This window comes from Lepidochelys kempii, chromosome 1, assembly GCF_965140285.1.
Source record: "Lepidochelys kempii isolate rLepKem1 chromosome 1, rLepKem1.hap1, whole genome shotgun sequence".
NCBI lineage: Eukaryota > Metazoa > Chordata > Testudines > Cheloniidae > Lepidochelys > Lepidochelys kempii.
This window is the reverse complement of record NC_136380.1, coordinates 187,450,678-187,469,525: the sequence shown is the minus strand read 5'-3', so window position 1 is coordinate 187,469,525 and position 18,848 is coordinate 187,450,678. Positions and strand designations below refer to the sequence as shown.

Sequence of the window (18,848 nt, the reverse complement as noted above, 5' to 3'; positions counted from 1 at the left end):
TTGGAGATGTCCTAGGTAGTGGATTTTACCCGTAGGAGATGGAATAGCCTACCTTCTGCAATTTGTCTAGCTGTTAACTGAATGTGTATACAGTAATAATTCAGTGATAGCAAATAACTAAGTTGTTGCTTCAGAGGAAGAGGCAGGATGACAAACCCATCGCTGGTACCACTCCATTTATTTAAGATGGAGCTATAAAATTGGAGTCTGCAGCCTTCCCAGTGTCATGATGGGGAGAGCAAAGAGGAGCTGTTTTGATTCCCCTCAGCAAGAAGAGTCTGTACACGCAAGTCCTGTCTACCTGGTGTTCTTCTCTCTAGAAAGTGGTGTCTGTATACAAAGTTCTGTACGTACGTGCAGTGCAAAGCCCTTGCCTAAATTCATAGATTAGGGCCAGAAGAGACAGTCAGATCCTCTAGTCTGATCTGTATATCATAGGCCACTAAATTTCTCCCCATTACCCCTGTATATAGTCTCAAAACCATTCTGTGTAGACAAACCCTCCATCAATCTTTTGCTACGTAGGCATGTCTGAGGTAGAAAGCTTTTTGTGTGATGCCTTTTTGTGTAGAAAGTTGGCTACAAAGAAGCTTTGCTGAATTCCCCAGGAGACCCAGAGCAGCTTCAGTGCAATTAAAAATGTAACCATTTCCCCAGCAGATCTCATAAATTACTAGAATAGAAGCTATTTTGTCTTGTGGCATTTAGAGGCTCTGCATGTCTGTAGAGCTTGTCAGTTCTTTGCTTTAGCTATTAGGCTGTAGAACTGGTACCTCTCCTGGCTGCTGCATAGGCAGAGGAGGCCTTCAAAGAACTGCTAGCTGTCTCATTGCCCTGTGATGGAATTGTATATAAATGAATTGATAATGGCCCCTGACAAGCCATCAGCCTGCTTTGGCAGGGTCTGTGCGACTACAACTGCTCCAGCCCCCTTTTAAGCCTGCTACAAGGGCCAGCAAGCACCTTCAGACTGCAGAGGTTATGAGATCCATACTGATTGCTAGAGCCCACTCCACACCCATGCAAGGCTGGGGTCTCAGAGATCTTAAATGCAAGTTCTGAATGTGCTGTCTGGGGTAAGTGCTTTAGCTGTAAGTGTGGCGCTAACGGGTATACAGCAATGCCTGTGTCCCTTCAAAGTAGTGGAGTTGGGGGGAGGTACCCCAACATGGCAGGCACAGCTGCTCCATAGAGGTGTGCTTGGAGCCAATGTATTGGCACTGAGTCAATGTCCTACTGTGCCTGATTCAAAATGGCATGGGCAAAGCACCTGCCTTAGCTGATAGGAATCAAACTGCACTAGCAGACGTTGTAGGTTTGGGACCTAGTTACCTGAGATTGTCTGTCTTTCCATGAATGTGTACTGTGCTAGTCAGGATCAGCAGAGGCTGAAATGGCGTGACCACTATAAAAGTGAGGAGCTGCGAGCAGGGTGCTCTCTGAGGGTCCTCTATTTTGAACCCCACTCCACAATCTGTTGGAGCCCAGACTTTTTAATCTTCCAAGCACGCAGCAAAGCTTGTCTCTTCTCTCTCTTAGTAAGTCTGCTGAGGAGGGTGTCATTTGACGTGGATATATTTATGGGTGCACGTTTGTCTGCTTATATTGTGATGAATGTATGAGACAGAGGCCCAGAGCACCAGATGGGCCCCTAGAGATGCATCTTTTTAAAATGAATGAATATAGGCAATGCAAACTAACCTTGTAAACTCCATTGTAGTAAGAAGGAGGTTTAGCAGCTCTGTAGCCTACAGGGCATGCCAAATATTCAAAGGAGGCTATGCCATTCGTGTGGGGGGGGGAAAAAAAAAAACCTAAATGTCAGACTAAGTTTACATTTCTGGAGTCTGTCTGCTAGTTTTCAGTGCATAAAACAAATTGGAAATGTTTAGGCCAAGCTCCTTTTGAGCTATGAGAGGTTAAAACACTTGTAAAAATTTGGTGGTTTTTCACTTTTTGAAAAATCTCAGAACTCAAATTGCTGCTCTTTCACCCCCCCCCCCCCCCCGAAAAAAACCCCAACAACAACAAACAACTAAGCCTGGGCAGGCCAAGGAGAAGTGTGTGTGGTTGGTTGCAAGAGTTGTGCAGATGGGAGCAAAAATATTCAGACTTAAGAGGAAAATTTTCAAACACCCCTCCCCCAATCTATATAGCACCTTCTGCCGCTGCGCAGCCTGGAGACTTAAAAGGTGTCCTTAGTCTTTTAGAGCTTGATCCTGCAGGGCGGGACCCATGAAAGACCTGGCATTAATGCTAGCAGCCCTTGCCCTCATAAGAGACTTTCCAATAACTGGCTTGGAGCTTGACGGTGACCCTGCTGTAGCATGCTGGTGTGCACGGGCACAGTGGAGGGGAACATTCAGTAGGAAATCCTGTCTGTGTTTCAGCTTCCAAAGGACTGTTATAAAGCACCATTAAAAGGATGACCAAGCCTGAGAGTGGACTGAAATACAAAGGAAAGCTCCCTCAGAGAGCAGGGCAGGAATTTGTATAGTTTTTTGGCCCTTTTGGGCACCCCAGATGGCAAACTCTTGATGGCACTGGCAGGGCTGTTAGTCTGTAGGTTCCCCACCTAAGGTAAGAATAACTCCCCCGGGGGCTGTGTCTACTATGTTGCCATTACCAGGTGCTCACTTTGCTGTCTCTCTCTTTCAGTTCAGCAACGCTCCTGAATCTCAAGCTCTGCAGGATCAGAATGACGTGTATAATGTAAGTGACTGCTGCTCTTGTGTCAACATGTTTTTAATTTGCTCATCCAGACATGCTCTCTTCTCCTGCTGTCCTTTGAATGAGGTGACTTTCTTCTGGCCAGAAGGCTCTCAGGATGGGCTGGATGAGGCAGACTAATGAGGAACAATCACAAGTGGGCAGTGCAGTAGCTACAAGAGGAAGTGACTTCCCACTGGGGCGAACTCCTAATGGCTCACCGTGGGGGAAACTTCCTTCTCACTCACCTGTTACCAACAGAACACTAGGACTCTGGTTTAAGGCTTGACGCTATTAATGTGCAGGAGGTGCACTTGGCATGTCCATTCACCAGAAGGGCGGGAACAATTAATTCCAGTATTGAGCCAGCGCTCTCCAGTTGGCAGATGCAGCCAGTTCAATACATGCACAGGAGCTGGTGTGTGGATCACAGAGTGCTGTCTGTAAGTCCATGAAACACACATGTGCCCATCAGCGTATGCTTTCCTCTGCAGGGGGCCTGACCCTGCAGTACTGCCTCACACTGAGTAGTAGGTACGTATTTGAGTAGCCCCAATTAAGGCACCTGTGTCTCTTCACTGCTCTGTGTGGTAGGGTTTAGAATATGGATATCTGGAATGCAACGCTTTAAGGGTCAAATGTGAACTCTTCCCAGGTTATTTATTAACTATTGCTTGAATGTTGCATTGTGGGTTGCTGGAAAGGGAGTAGACCATAGGTTGTCTGTAAGGTACCAAGTCTAACCTCTATGCTTATAAAGGTTATAAAGCTTATATAAGGTTATAAAGGAGTACTCTAGTAATGGACCAGAGCACTACACTTGTAATAGCTCCATATGCTTGTACTATCACTATTAGACACTTACTTGTAAAAATACATAATATTGTATGTCTTCTAAAAAAAACCCAAACAACCCAAAATGTCTCAATGTGCTGTTGATCTCCTGACAGGAATTTATTTTAGATTTACTAGAATTTTATTATTTTACCTTTAGAAATGAGGGAGGGTGATTAAAGGTTTATAAACTAATATATTTACACTGATTGATTTTTTTACCTGTTCTCAGGTAAGGAGGCTGGCTAATGCTCAGAGATCTGTTCAGTTATATAGCTTTTCTTCTACACACTTGCATCCTGTCAGTTTCTCCCTTTTCTGATAGGGACAATATGGCACAGCACAGTGGCATGACTATCTTCCATTCAACCATGACAAGGCACTAGTATAGTAAACTCTTGGGAAGGGGACAAGAGAGAGAGTTATGTCATGCTACCCTTGCTTAATTAACCAGCATCAGCCCTAGAACAGGAATATGCTTGTACTGATGTTTTTAACCTGCCTCTCAGGCTTGGTGAGACCAGAGTAAGTGGAAGAGCCTACTGGTCAGAAATTGATCTTGTCTTGAGCTGCAGCAAATGGATGAATTTCAGTGTAAACTGAGACTCACTGACCTGCTGGGGTCCAGATCTAACTTCAAATACCCCCAGAAGTAACATTTGGGGGTTGTATTTTTATTTGACCCTGACAGCTGTCTGGGTCTGAATTTGGATCCAGCATTAGAATCCAAATGGTGGAAATCTCACTGCGCCATGTTTGTTTGTTTGCTTGCTTGCTTGCTTACCCTCCCTCAACCCCTGTTCCCCCACATCCTCTCTGTCAATAGGGCCCGCACTTACTGCTCCTGCGGTTTTTTGAATGAGGCATCCACAAACCCCTTCCCATACCTGGCTCCTAGGTATTTGGCGCTTTGCAAGAGCTAGTAATTGACTTGACCCTCTTCTCCCCACTGAGGGGAGCAGCAGCAATGTCTGCTCCCTGCTGCGGGTGTGCCGCACAGGAACTGCACACCCAAAAACCTTTGTGTAGTCCCTGAGGTGGCTCCACTCTAAAGAGCCCAGGAAGGGTGGAGGCTTGTGGCTCTTCCTCCCAGAAGATAGCAAGGGTGAGCGTGGAATCTAGTGGGGGGCAGGGGGATCTAGGCAAGATCAGAGCTAGACCCCAGAAGTAGGAACTGTCCATTTCCAGGTTTTGGATTTGAATGGAAGATGGGGTGGGATCAGACATGCAGAATCTGAGCACTACTGGGGCGATTTTGGTTCTTCTTTAAGTAACAGGGATCACTTTATCTCCTGTGGCTCAAGTCACCATGTCTCCATTGGTCTAGTCATGTGACTTGCTATGTATCCTAGAACAGGGGAAGTACCACACTGGATCAGATCCATGGTCCTTCTTGACCAATATCCTGTCTTTTATAGTGGCCAGTATCAGATGCTGCAGTGGATAATACAAACAACTCCACAGTAGGCAGATGTGAGAATCTGGGCCTCGTGCAGTGTTTGCCTAGCCCCAGATAGCTAGAGATTAGTTTAAGATTTGAAGCATGAAGGTATTAGATTTCTTCCAATAAACTTTTTAGCATTAGCTATTAGTCTCTGGATAGTCTTATCCATGTAAATGTACAGTCTTTTTGAATCTTGCCATGTTCTTGACCTCAACCACATCCTGTGGCCAAAGAATCATCTAATTGTTGAATGGATGAAAAAGTATTTCTTTTGTATGTTTTGAATTTGCCATCTTTTCAAGTCCATTGACTGTCCCCTCATTCTTTTGATATGAGATGGGGAGAACAGAAGCACCTGATCTATCCTCTTTTTATATCATGCCTAATTTTGGGTACTTCTATCACAGCCCTCTCATATTTGTCTACTTTGTAAAGTAAACAGTCCAATCAAGAGTGAGCTCAGGCAAAGGGTTTCCTGAATTTATTGAATGCAAATCAAGACTTTTTAAAAGGGGGACAAACATCAATGGTGTAATGTCATGGCTGATATAGATATGGTATCAGTGTGTCTTCTGTTAAATACAATCAAATCTGCTCCAGTGTTTGAGTATACATCCCCAGCTACTAGAGGGAGACAGTATAAAAACCATAATCCTATTTCAACTAACTGTGATTTGCCTTTAGCTCTAGGGTCCGGAAGATCTGGATTCTAGTGGATAGACTAGCAAGCAGGGTGGCTGATGCATACAGCTCTAGATCATTAGTGTTGATTATTTTTCTTTTAAAACTACTTTTTGGCTTATTTATCAGTTATAACTTGTGCAGTAAATTGGATGTTGAACTGGAATTTCCTTCTAGTGTTAACTAATCCAAGATCTAAGTTGCTTATTAACACAGCCTCTGTCACTCTGACTTCTTTTGCTTTTTCATTGCAGAAATTGTCTCGTACAACCAGAGATGACTATGATGTTCTGGGAACTAAAAAGAGAGGCTCTGACCTTGAAATGGGAGGGAGAAATCAGGTAATTTCCTCTAACTTGCACTCTTGTTTAACTTTCCTTCCTTCCTTTTGTGCTTACCCTCTCTCAAAGATGTGCATGTACCCATTCACACGATGTCCTGGCTAACGTGTACAGGGCACCATTATCCTCTGTTAGCCACACATGTCTGATGTACCATCTATGCTGCCCCTCAGGACTTGTCCACAACCGGAGTAGATGCCTTAATGCTGAAGCAGGTTACTGGAGATTCTCAAGTGACAATTCAACCTTAATCAGGCTTTTGCAGCTGGCACGCTGCCGTGGTGTGGCTAGAATTGAGGGCTGCTGGATATAAACAGACTTGGTTGTGGAAATCCTGCACCAGCTCAACCTCTTGTGAGAAGGGTCCTATATGCCCTTAGCCACACTGGGCTTAGGGCTAGACATAATTCACATAACCCCCTGAAACTTTTTCCTGGCATAGCTATGTTGGTGAGGCGGGTGTATGCGTTTTTTGTTTTTTAAACCAGCGGAGCTGGGCCAGCACAAACTGCACTTACGGCACTATAGATTGTTTGTTTGTTTCAGGGAACTGACCTAAGCTGCAGGCAGTTTTGGCAGCATACCTGTGTCCATTCTAGGAGGGCGTTGCTAGTATATCTCCAATGCTTTTTTTGGGTAATCACCTCCCTAACATAGCTGGGCCAGCAACAATCTTGAGCCTAACACTCCTCCTTTCAGGGGACTCAGAACGCCCTGCTAGCTGCTCGTGTTGAAGCCTGAAGTTAACTCTCTTCAGGTCTCTCACAAGGCAAGGGACGACCTTGGATAGAGACAGAAGAGTCCTAACACAACACGAGGCTGGAGCCTTTGATGTGCAGACAGTAAAATCTTTACCCATGCCTTTCTTAGGAGCTAACAGCCCAGAATAGGAAATCACACACCATCTCAAACCCAACGGATGTGGGGGCAGGGCATACAGGGGCTGAGTGGCTCACGGTAGATCTGTGTGACACTTTGACTCTTATGTTACTTCACTGGCACTTGCTAAAGTAACTGCACTTGCTGAGACCTCACTGCTGCTGAAGAGGGAGGGGACGCCTTCCCCTTGCTCAGTGTTTCCCTGTGATGCAGATCAAGGGAGGAAGGATAAGGCTTCAGTAAGCATAACAAATAAAAATAAACAACTTCAAAGCAGCAGCTCTTCTACACACATCTGTCCAGGTGCCAGACTGGAGAGCCGTATGTGGAAAAAGATGGCAGTAATATGCGTCCACTGGATACATAGAAACATGGCAGTACATAACCATGCCATTTTCATAGCTATGGCTCGTACACAGCCTATGCACAGAGGTAAAGGATGCTGACACAGTGCTGTGTACTCAGCCCTTCCCCTTTGTTTTTCAGCAGAGAAGAAAGAAGCCTCAGGACGCTGTTTACACTGTGAGTAACCCAACGAAGGAGCTGCAGAGTGCTCAAGGCAGTGTTTGATACACTCTCTCACGCAGCAGTGTCTCTCTGTGCTGATGTTGTGTGGGTCAGGTTTTGGATATGTTCCCCAGGCTGTCACCTTTCCCCAAAATGAGCTAGACTGACCCACTTCATAGGGCAAGGATGGGGACTGTACAGAGAGATACTGCCTACCCCCAGCACTTACTGCCCCAGTCTATGGAATATTTTTGCTTCCAGTTGGCCCCCTGCCTGCTCTCTCTGAAGTAACATTGGCAGAACTTCCTTTGTAACTAACTGCATCCCCAGAAGCATCTTACTTAGGATACTGGTTCATTAACACTACCACAGTGAAGGGGAACAATATCCTACCCTGAGGGGTAGCAGACAGCCATAGTGACCTGGAGAATTAGCACTGGAGTCCTGCTCAACTTCTCCCTGGGTTTTCATCCTGTGTTGGGAATTTACAGCTGCATGGAGGAGTCCATCGGTTTCCCTTACAGACTTTCAGCACCACCTGAGTTAGCACAGGTTCTGATTGCAGCAGGTCCCTGAGAGTTAGTAAACCCCTTCCCATAGCACAGCCAGGAGGATATCCTCTTCCTCTGACCTTGCAGAGCTCCTTTCTCTCCCTCCCTCTATAGCCTGAGCAGTACCCTGTGCCAGCCCTCAGTTCAGCTTTTCTCTCTAAATAGGGTGCCTATAACCCTTGGTGATATGGTCACCACTCTACAGCCAGAGGAGCTGTTCTGAACCTTGGTTGACCCTGGGATTTTCTAGTGAAGGAGCCAATTACAAGTTAGTTGAGTTGGTGCTATGAAGAAGTACTGGTAGAATAAATAGTCCATTAGATTCCATCCATGCTGCATATTCATTGGCTTGTCCCATGCAATGTGCCACACAAAAACCAACTAGTCTGAGCTATAGAGGAAAACTCTGCACATAGTACGAATCGATCTTGACTCTTCATGACCACAGTCCAAGAAAAGTCATCTGGTGGTGTATGAGAATGAAACAGATGGCTGAAGGCTAGCCAGACTCATCCAGGATCTGTATCAGGCGTACCACAGTTAGAAGGCCATATGGAGAAACTGAACAGTCTCTAGTAAGAGTTGGAGTATACCATGGCTTGGCAAAAAGTCCCTTATTATTTACATGGGTGCTTAATGCACTCACAGAAAACAGCCAGAGCGTGGCACCCTGCCGCATGCTTTTTGCAGCTGATGATGTGCTTGTGGGGGAGAGCAAAGAGGAAGTGGAAGAAGATTTCAGAGATGGAGGGGCATACTTGAAAGAAAGGGCATGAAAATCAGCTGCAATAAAACAGAGTATAGGGGCTGTTGATTCGATACCTTGCAGGAAGATGCCAAGACTATGTCTGGAGGGCAGCCATTACTAACAGGTACAGAAGTTCAAGGACCTAGGTTCAATAGTAGAGGATAAAGGTGAGCTCAGCAACTAACTTAAGCAGAACAGGAAAGGCATGGACTAAATGGAGAGAAGTGAGCTGAGTGCTCTACAATAGGCGAATGCCTAGCAAATTGAAAACAAAGATCTTGCAAGACAGTAATAAGGCCTGCACATTTGCGTGGCTCTGAATGCTGGGCACTGAGGAAGAGAGAAGCAGATCTTGAATACAGTGGAAATGAATGCATTAAGCTGGATGCTTGCAGTTAGAAGGTTGGAAAAGAAGATTGGAAGAACATATAGGAAACAGGATGATACCCTCCCTTTTTAAGTTTAAGAGAAGGGTTGGAAGACTGAGCTAAACATCATACAGAAGTATTTGATTAGCTGTCAAATTTCCAAGAAACTGCTTTAAGAGAGACTGGACTGGAGAAGGTCTCAAAGAACCAACCTCATATAGATGGAGTTAAGGCTAGGAGTCGTCTGAGGGAGGGGAGGGATTAGAAGTGAAAGGGAGGGAAAGGAGCAACTCTGCAGTGGGGCTAAGGATATCAATGGGGCTAGCACGACTTCTTACACTGCTAATGCTGTTCTTTAAATTTGGTTGCCAGTCTTTGCAGAAGGACAAGATGGGCGAGGCATACAGTGAAATTGGGAAGAAGGGAGAGGTGAGTGGTACCTTTCTTTTCAAGAAGGGCAGGTATAATGATGCAAAGAATTTTCCATCCCATATAAGAGGTTCCCACTACAACACACACAAAGTTAATTCCCAATTAAAAAAAACAAAACAAACCACCCCACTAAAGCAAGAATTGACTTCTTTCCAGTAGCAGCTGCAGTCTACTAGTGCTTTCCAAACAGCTAATACATTAAATATTGAAGTGCTTTGAAAGCTACTGATGAAAAGCACTCGATAAAAACCAGGTCTTATTAATGTAACTTTTACTTCTGTTCATGACTTGAGTGCAGCCTTAGAGGTTAGACAGAAGGTTGTGTCCCATCGATACTAGAAACAAACGGTTACACCGCTGCCGTTATGCTGGGCATTCAGTTCTGTGCCTGCAGAATAACTTCAGGGAAAAAATTAAATGTGCTGATTTTTAAAATCTATTTATACCAATTTTCTTCCTTCCCAGCTTAATTTAAGTTTCAGGGGAAAGTCTGAAGAAAAGCAGTGCTGTAGTTTCAAAGTTCTGAATGTTTGATGCCAAGTGAATTTTGGACTATGTGTCAGTTTGCAAACATCACTGGGAAAAGTCTGTTTTGCACGCTTGGCGCACAGTTTACAAGGGCTCCAGTTCCCCCCCCCTCAAACCAAATAAAGGCACTCATGGTTCTGGGTAAGGATCATACCCTTGCTGAGTTTCAACTCTCAAGCATCTTTATGGTAGTTCTTGCTAAAATTGCATAGGTAGACTTGTTTTTAAAAAAAGGTAAATACCCCTTTCCTTTTCCTGTCACTCAAACAGATATGGGCCTGGGCCCAAAGGTCCAAAAAAAAATTCACCCTCAGAAAAAGACAAATTGGAGAATTTCATCCTCAATAAGAGTATTTTGTTTCAGAAAGCTGTGAAAACAAGGGTATTTAGTGTAAACTTTAACTTTAGTGGGCATGACAGCTGATAATGTTCACCTAACCCCCTCAGATGGGGGTGTGCATACAGCTTGTCAGCTCACCCTTTCATACATACATCATAGTGCTTAAGGACTGCTGCAGCCACTCTTTGAAATGTCACACTTGGTTCACTTGGAAACCTGCATCTTGCATGACGCTGTGGTCAGCTGGTTGATCTGACAAAACACCATTCCAAGGGAAATGTTTCATTGATTGGAATCCAGGTGATAAGGCCGGTTTTTCTTCTGAAAGCCTAGAGAGACCGACAGCTTCTGGGGCTATTTACGTGCATGTCATTTTACTGAATGCTGTTTGAGTTTGTTGTTTCCTAAAGGGCCCATGAGTGCTTCCTTTGCATCATAGGCTGTTCACAAAATTAACGCTGGGTGAAGAGCTGAAGGTTAGGAAACTTACTGCATTGTCCTCTGTATTTAATGGAGTGCAGAGTCACTTGGCCCCCACCTGGCATGCAGCAGTCACCACCTGAGAAATGAGGGCCGTTTCTTAATTGTATCTGGCCTATAAAATAGGAGGCACTTTTGTGAACACTACATATTGAAATACAGTAAATCACAGTGCCCCTACTACACAAAGCAGTAGTGGCTATTAATCCATGGCTTCTCTTACTTCCCAAAGCACCAGAGGCGGCGAGGCAAAGGGAACGATGGCGTCTACCAGGTAGGGAGTGCATACATATTAATGTTCTCATCTAATTCAGTAATTGGATTGCAGCCCCTAACTGTATGTCTAACCTTTGTTTGCTAATGGATGATGCTATGGGGCTTTAGAGTGTCTGTGTGACCAGAGGCGATATGCTGCTGCTACTTCAAAGCTAAGAACACCCCGCTGTAACCCTTTGTTAAAAGTAGCCCAGATCACCTTAAAATGTCCCTGCTATTTGTATTTTCCAGCAGGAGAAGGAGGTGCTCCACACTAGTCCCAAAACTCTGGCAGCTGGACTTCCTAAAACAATCATTTGCTCCCTCTGTCTGCTCTATAGTCCCTGGTCCAGATAGGTCAGCTGTAATATGTAAAGAATAAAGAAAAGGAGGACTTGTGGCACCTTAGAGACTAACCAGTTTATTTGAGCATAAGCTGTAGCTCACGAAAGCTCATGCTCAAATAAATTGGTTAGTCTCTAAGGTGCCACAAGGACTCCTTTTCTTTTTGTGAACACAGACTAACACGGCTGCTACTCTGAAACATGTAAAGTATGTGTCTGGTTGTTCTTGAAGTAGCTCGACTTAGCTGCTGCCTAATATGACCAACTGTTGGTTAAGGGCTGCCTAGCACCTGCAGCGACTCAAAGGTGAAATCAAAAACTTAGTTCTCCTTAGTTCACCACCAGCTACTTTCGTTATCTCACAGTATTGAACAGGCAGGTTCATTAGGGGATTTTCATTTTCTCTGGCACATGTGGCATTGACCACTAGCGGAGAGGGTAGGTTAGCAGCAGGGAGTTGGACCAGCGCTGCAGCACCAGTTCAAACTGGTATTTTTACCTGAACCGGAACTGAACTGGAAGAAAAAAAGTTGGGTGACGGGTTTAAAATAAAGGTTTGGCATTTTTAAGCTCAATATTTTAAACTATTGTGAACTTCTTTCATGAAACAACCACCAGGCCTGGCTTGAGGCTTGTCTACACTAAAGGCTGTAGCACTTCAGTGAAGATGCTACCCACGCTGACAGGGGAGCTTCTCTGGTTGGCCCAGGCACTCCAGCTCCCTGAGAGGCAGTACCTAGCTCGAGGGGAGAAGCCCTCCCAGTGCCATAGCACTGTCTACACCATGAGTTAGGTCAGTAGAATGGTGCTGTAACAACGCAGTTAAACCAACCTAAGTTGCTAGTGTAGACCAAGCCCTAGTATAAGGAGAATAAAAGGAGGCAAGTCCACAAGCATAGGGAGGGAGGGGGCAGCTCAGGACTGTACACCAGCCAGGGGCCCAGAGCTAGATGAAGCATTACTGGATATTTGTCTATGTGCCAATAAAATCCCCTGGCGGAGAGTCCCAGAGCCCAGGTCAGCTGGCTCAGGCTGAAGCCCAGCCTTTGAGACCGATTTCAAAACCAAAACATCTACACTGCTATTTTTAGCCCCACCACTTGAACCCTGTGAGCTCACTGACCTGGGCTCTGAGACCCTGTGCCATGGGTCTCTTATTGCTGTGCAGCCATAGCCTCTGAGGTTCCCCTGGAGGGAGAGAAGAAGTGGAATGCTCCCTGGTCCCAGGAGTTAGTAACTTTTCAAGTCCAAGGGAAAAGCTCTCCATCCCTGGGGCAATGCGTTCCTACAGATGCGCCCCCCCCCCACCCCAAGGCAGGGCCCATGCCCTAAACTCACTTATCCTTTCACCGCAGTGGTCCCATATAGGAAAGAGCAAATGGTTGAAGATGTGATCTGAGGGAACTAAAACACAGTGTTCTTAAAAAAGTTTAACAAAAAACACTATGAAAACTCATGTTAAAGTTGAAAAATAAACTGTCAAAATAAAAAAAGCTTCAATTGTAAGTTTTAACTCTTTGAGTTTACTTCCACTAAGACTGAAATTTGATGTGAATCAGTTCGAAACAGTAACCAAACTTTTTGTTTTGTTTTGGTGGCTTGAAGCAGAACTGAACCAAAATATAGGCTTGACCCTGAGCCCAAGTGCCCTTCTCCAGTAGTGAAGTTTATTTGGAGGAGCCTGGCAGATATATTAAAGGCACTGAAACTGAGATGATCATCTTATATTCCCTAGGGAAGTCCCTCATGGAGAGTCAAGGTGGGGGACGTGGGGAAAAAAGGTTTTTTCCCTTCTCTCCTACACTTAACTTTCGGTGAGCAACTTTGTCATGGTGGTCATACTTGTAGCTGAGGACTGAGTGGGATCTCCCTGAGATGCTTTCTCCACGAAGGCCTTAGTTGCAGGCTTGATCACTACAGATTCCCCAGTAGGAGAACAGAACATTTTTGCTGAAGTGGAATGGAGGCGGACGCATGCTACAGCTGGGTTGTTGGGTTACTGGGTTGGGATATGGGACACCCAGGTTAAAGTCTCTACTTGGCCTGATTTGGAATGAGTCGGGGTACGGAAAAACCCTCTGTTCGCAATCAGGCAGAACAAAGACTTGAACCTGGATCTTCTACATCCCCAGTAAACATAACTTACGCAGATCCATACATACCTGAAAAGTCGCCATGAACCTGAATGGTCATTGGCTGATCAGCTCTAACCAGCCGCAATGATTTTGTTCAAAGCTGGTTTCGACTAGGCCCTTGTGAGATTATAGACTCCCAGAAAGGTAGGACTGGCTGGAGGACCAAGTAAACCTATGAATGTTCAGTATCAGCCACTGAGCTAAGAAACATACCTTTAAAGCGGCACAGAGCATCTTGCTTTTAGCCAGTATCTACAGCCTGCAGGAGTCCCAGCAGCTTGTTGGTCAGTTAGCTGTAGGTGGAGCCTTTGGGCCTCAAGTACCCCAGAATCTTGTGTGCTGCTTGTTCATCACTTTAGTAATCTGTTGCAATCAGTGCAAAGGATGCTGGGACAAGTAAAGTAAATAAAGCCATTTGTCACAGCTAACGGAGTGATGCCAAAGACCATTTTGGAACAGAAAATCAGAGGACTGAACTGGGGAGAAAGGGATTGATGAGTACTCTTCCATCTGCAGTGCTGCTGCCATACCAAATGCACCAAGCTGGTGGCAGAAGTTGGTATTAAACTCAGGTGTCCTGTCGAAATTCCTACTTGGGTCAGTGCAGAGGCAAATTTAGTGAAGCAGAATGCACGGTCAGTTGGTCATAGCTTATTGTGGTGCATAGCTCTGCCTAGCTGACACATTTGTCCACTGTTCAGACATAGCCACTATGTGAGTGAACGTGCTGCTGCTGAGGCTAGTATTGTAAAGCACTGTTGAGCTTTCAGGGTAAGTTACTATAGCAGCGTTTTCCATTAACCCGTATTCAGCATGCATCTTACCTTCAGGGTAACTGATAGCCATTGACCTTTCATCTTCAAGGGAAATAGTGATCTGAACAAGTGCCTCTCATCACTGCTACAGACCAGATTAGTGTGCTGAAGACTAAAGGCAGGTGATTGGTCCAAGGTCTACCTCATCCGCCTTACCCTCTCTTTCTTCTTTCAGGGACTCAGCTCTGCAACCAAGGACACATATGATGCCCTCCAGATGCAGCCGTTGCCCCCTCACTAAGTGGCATTCATGCAGTGGATGGGCAAGACGGAGAAGTCCAGAAGCTTTGGGGGAGGAGAGAAGGGAAACAATCATCACTCCAAAAAGGCCATTCAGTCAACACCCATTTTTTCAGGACTGCAAATTACATATGCGCGATTCATTGCACAAAGTAGGACAAGTCTGGATTTAGTTCCCCTCCTCCCTTCCCCCCTTCAAAACTATACAATCTCAAGCTTTAGCTTTTAAATGTACATATCTGTAAAACTATTCCTAATGATCGTGGCTGTTTTGTACCAGCAAGTGTTGGGCAGGAGACTAGGACTTTGGGTTCTCTTCCTCCTCGTTGAGCCGGTTTCTCTGGCTATTTAAATAGCAAACCCCCCCCCCCCCCCCCCAAACTACACCTCACCTCACAAGTGGCTGATGTTTAATTACTGGCTAAAGCACTTTTAAAGGTCCTCGAAAGGAAGGTGCTATAGCTACGCCCAGTATTATCTACAGGAAGAATAATCTGCATCAGCATAACTAGGGCAGTCTCGCGCCAATATTTTTCTGCTGTAAATTTAGCTTTATTTCTAAGCTGGTTTTAGCTGTGGAGAGCTGTTCTTACTGTGGACGATGACATGTTCCTTGAGTGAAAGACAAATGCTAAAAGCAGGCTGAGGAGGAATCAGTGCTCGGCTGCAACAAGCTTGAAGAAAACAACATCCCAGTGTGAACAGCTCTTGCAGCACATGGACGGCATCCAGAAATGCTAATGGAAATATATGAAAGCTAGGACGCCTTTACCGGCGAGGTTCCACAGTAAAAACAGGAGTGGTGCAGCATACAGATTTTACCACCTCCATCATCCATTATGATGTGAGCCAGGGGACTAGGCCTCTGTAAGGACTGACATTTGAAATAATGCTGGAGAACACTGGGAAAGTTGGGATTTAATTAAAAAGGGAAGTTTTTAAGACAATCCAAAACTTGACCTCTCTCTTCCCTCACTGTTGCTCAAGCCACACAATTTTTTAAGGGCTATTCCTTCCCCACTTAAAGTACAGCACCAAAGTATGTTCCTGTTATATAAAACAATGCCAGCAAGTGATGAGTATATTGCTAAGGAAAGTGTACAAAAGCCGAAAGAAATGTAAGAATTTGTAAATACCTTGCAGAATAAGTTTAAAGATGAGCAACACAGATTCAAGACAAAGGTGATGGTGGTTCAGCAATTCAGACGGTTTTTGATAAGGTAATAAAATTGATGGGGAAGCCATGGATGCGTAAATGTGTTTACCTGAGCCTTGTGCCATTCCTGCCGTTGGATTTAAAAAAAACCCTCATCTGTGTTAGGGAATAAGACAACCACGAACCAGGGGCGGGGGAGTTCCCCTTTATGCAGTCTCTGGCTCTAGTAGTTCTTCCAGGACTCGCAAGGCATCGAACATGCAAGGTGGTTGGAAGACTAACAGGCTGGCCCTAGTGCTATGCACATGGTAATTGCATCCTTTCCTATTTTCCAAATTCAGTCTTTACATTCAAGAAACTTTGCCCACGGTCCCAAGAAGACAACCCAGGCTGCTGCTTCTCTTCTAAAAAAGAAGAGTGGACAATGCCGTGGTGCCAGAGCAAAAGCTTCTAGAAAAGAGCTGATCACCCACAATATCCTGCAATCTGTTGGGCACAACTGACAAATAGCAAGAGGGAACATCTCTCAGGCCCAGCTTGGTGGATCTGAAGAACAGAAATAAGGAAATTTTTTGCCCGCAAACTATTGACATGTATTTAAAAACCACAAACAAGTGCATACATGTTAAAACACTTGGAAAATGGTTTAATGATGTTTACAACAGAAATGAACTGTACAGTTACAGTAAGTTTAATATATATAAAAAATTACAGCAGACAAATGCATCTACACAAAATCTACCATTTCATCCTGATTCACTGTAATCTACACAATCTCTCAATGCCTATAGCCACCTGCAGGCAGCCACTGGGGCAGGGGGGATGGGGGACATCTTTAAAGAAACAGCATCCCTTTTATCCCCCCATCAAGAAAAAGATATCAGTTTCAAAATCATAGGGGTCTTTCACATTTCAGTCTCAAGACCAGATGAGAATGTGTTTCATCTGGGTACAAGTGTCGCATTAAGGTCCCTGACTTCAAGTGTTCAGCTGACCCCAGGTGTACAAGTGATAGTATAGGAGGAGAGGTGAGAAAAAGGGTTTTAACACCCAGACTGCAAATTGATCTTTGGCTGAAGAGAAGCATAAAAGGACTCCCCCACAGACTATTCACAACTCATTGCTTCACTAAAAGCTATTGGCCAGCTTCAGCGGAAAGGGTTTTCCCCAAATTCCAACTTTTCACTCAACGAGAAACTGATAGTTTTCAGACTAACATGCTTCCAAGATTTTTCTTAAATAAATCTCGGGCCACTTTCTAAAACCCCCCTCCCCTTGAAAATAATGGAAAACACTCTTTGACCCAGTTATGTAAAAAGTAAATTCAGGTCCTTAAGGATGCTGTCTCCTTAAAAAAAAATAAGGAATCCCAGCTGGGAATGGCAATCAGTGAAAATGCAATCCAAACTGACAGTCTGGTGGAAGTTCATTATGGAATATTATGTACACTTTAGAACTTTTTAATTCTTTTTTTTAATTATGAACACCTAGGCAGTGAAAACTGTTATGTTAATACATACATAGACACACCCAAAACATACAAAAATACTATTATTTCAAACTACTAAGAATAGGACAGTTCAGTTATCTCCATGCTATGACTTTAAGAGCATTACACTGAAACAAACAAGAATTTAAACGACAATTTTTTTAATATCCCAGAAATATACCAAAATATACATCTAAGCTTTGGAATTACTGAGGTTAGACTAATGCAAGTGCTGGGTAATCGTACTTAATACACAAGTCTAAGGTTCTGCAGGAAAGAAATTATCTTTGGTATCTGCATCAGGCTAATATTATTAACATTTGGATTTTGCTTTGGGATAGAGCTTGTATGACCCTAGAACCAAACACCCCCCCAATCAACTGAGATTAAAAAGATCCATGTATAAAGTTCCTTCATTTGCAATCCCCCCCCAAAGTTAAAAAGTCACAGGCATCTACCAAGCATAAAAGGTTGAGAAATACAATGCATAGTTGCACAGTGGTGCTGCAAAAATAATAAAAATATAGAAAAAAAGAAACTAGAGGAGAAATGAAAAGCTCTCTTCTTTCAGAGATTTCTCACATCAGGACAGCCTCTTCCAAGCAGTTATGGAGGGGGGTGGGGGGCAGTAGGGAAAAAAGCTCAGAAGTGCACCTCAGCGTGTATTAATCAACATCACCCAGCCCCCAAAGGGTTAAAGCACCTATCAGAGCAGCCAATCATGCACCAATGTCTTCAGCTTCTCAACCAATCTGAGGAGTCCCATTGGCTGCAGCAACCCTTCTGCTCTCCCAACCCACCTCCCCTAGTGGCTGCACCCTGGGTTTTTGTGAGCTTAAAGAGCAAGTTTCCTCTGCAACACATTAGCAAAGGGTGGGATGGAAATGGCCTGGCTCAGGTTGAGTCCACTTTGCTGCGGAAGAGCCACACAGTATCGGGCCATGGGAAGCCAGTCTTTCCACTTTAGCAGCCTGCTGGGAACCCCTTCCTCCTCTACCAGGGCTGGCCTCGCAGATGGGATTGCTGAAGACGCCCCTTTGTCTTTGGTTTGTTTGTTTGTTTTGAGTTTATACAATCATTAGGAAATCTTTGGTTTTGGCTGGAAATTTTAAAAGAACAAAACAAAACAAAGAAACCGCCCCCCCCAGCTTATAGCAGCGCATCGTGACCTGTCAAAGCTTCTCTTTCCCATGGGGGTGGAGGAACTACATTCAAAGTAAAGGTGGAAGGGATCAAGGATGCAGCTTCTGGACAGCCCGGAGGATACAAGATTGTCAAATAATAAAGAAGAAAATTAAATATTTGGAAAATTTTCTTTTTTGGTCCTTTTTAAAAAAAGAAAAGAAAAAAAGAAATGGATGAGTAGTGTGTGCACAGCACTCAGCTGAAAGAAACCTTCAGGGGCTTGCCCGACCCTGGAGTTTCAGTGTAGTCCTGACACCAGGAGAGCGGGGAAAGGCAGTTGTGGAAGTTTCATGCACAGATTGGAGGGAGGCTGCCTTTGGATATTCACAGACTAATCGAGAGGACCCCTTGTAACCAAAAGAAATAGTATAAGATTGCAATTTGCCC

The 18,848-nt window shown here is 44.5% G+C and overlaps 1 protein-coding gene across 2 annotated transcripts in view; it reads left to right on the top strand.

The window, feature by feature from the left end:
- Window positions 1-18,424, top strand: part of CD247 (CD247 molecule) — a 98,819-nt gene extending 80,395 nt beyond the window's left edge. Inside the window, exons 3-8 of one of the 2 annotated variants that reach the window (XM_073304902.2) lie at window positions 2,659-2,712; window positions 5,923-6,009; window positions 7,378-7,410; window positions 9,435-9,491; window positions 11,075-11,116; window positions 14,567-18,424. In XM_073304902.2, coding sequence (XP_073161003.1) covers window positions 2,659-2,712; window positions 5,923-6,009; window positions 7,378-7,410; window positions 9,435-9,491; window positions 11,075-11,116; window positions 14,567-14,632 — 339 coding nt within the window. In that variant the 3' untranslated portion in view covers window positions 14,633-18,424. Of the gene's footprint in view, window positions 1-2,658; window positions 2,713-5,922; window positions 6,010-7,374; window positions 7,411-9,434; window positions 9,492-11,074; window positions 11,117-14,566 lie in introns of both variants that reach the window. The other variant, XM_073304892.2, reaches the window with a different exon arrangement.
- Window positions 18,425-18,848: the final 424 nt, after the last annotated feature.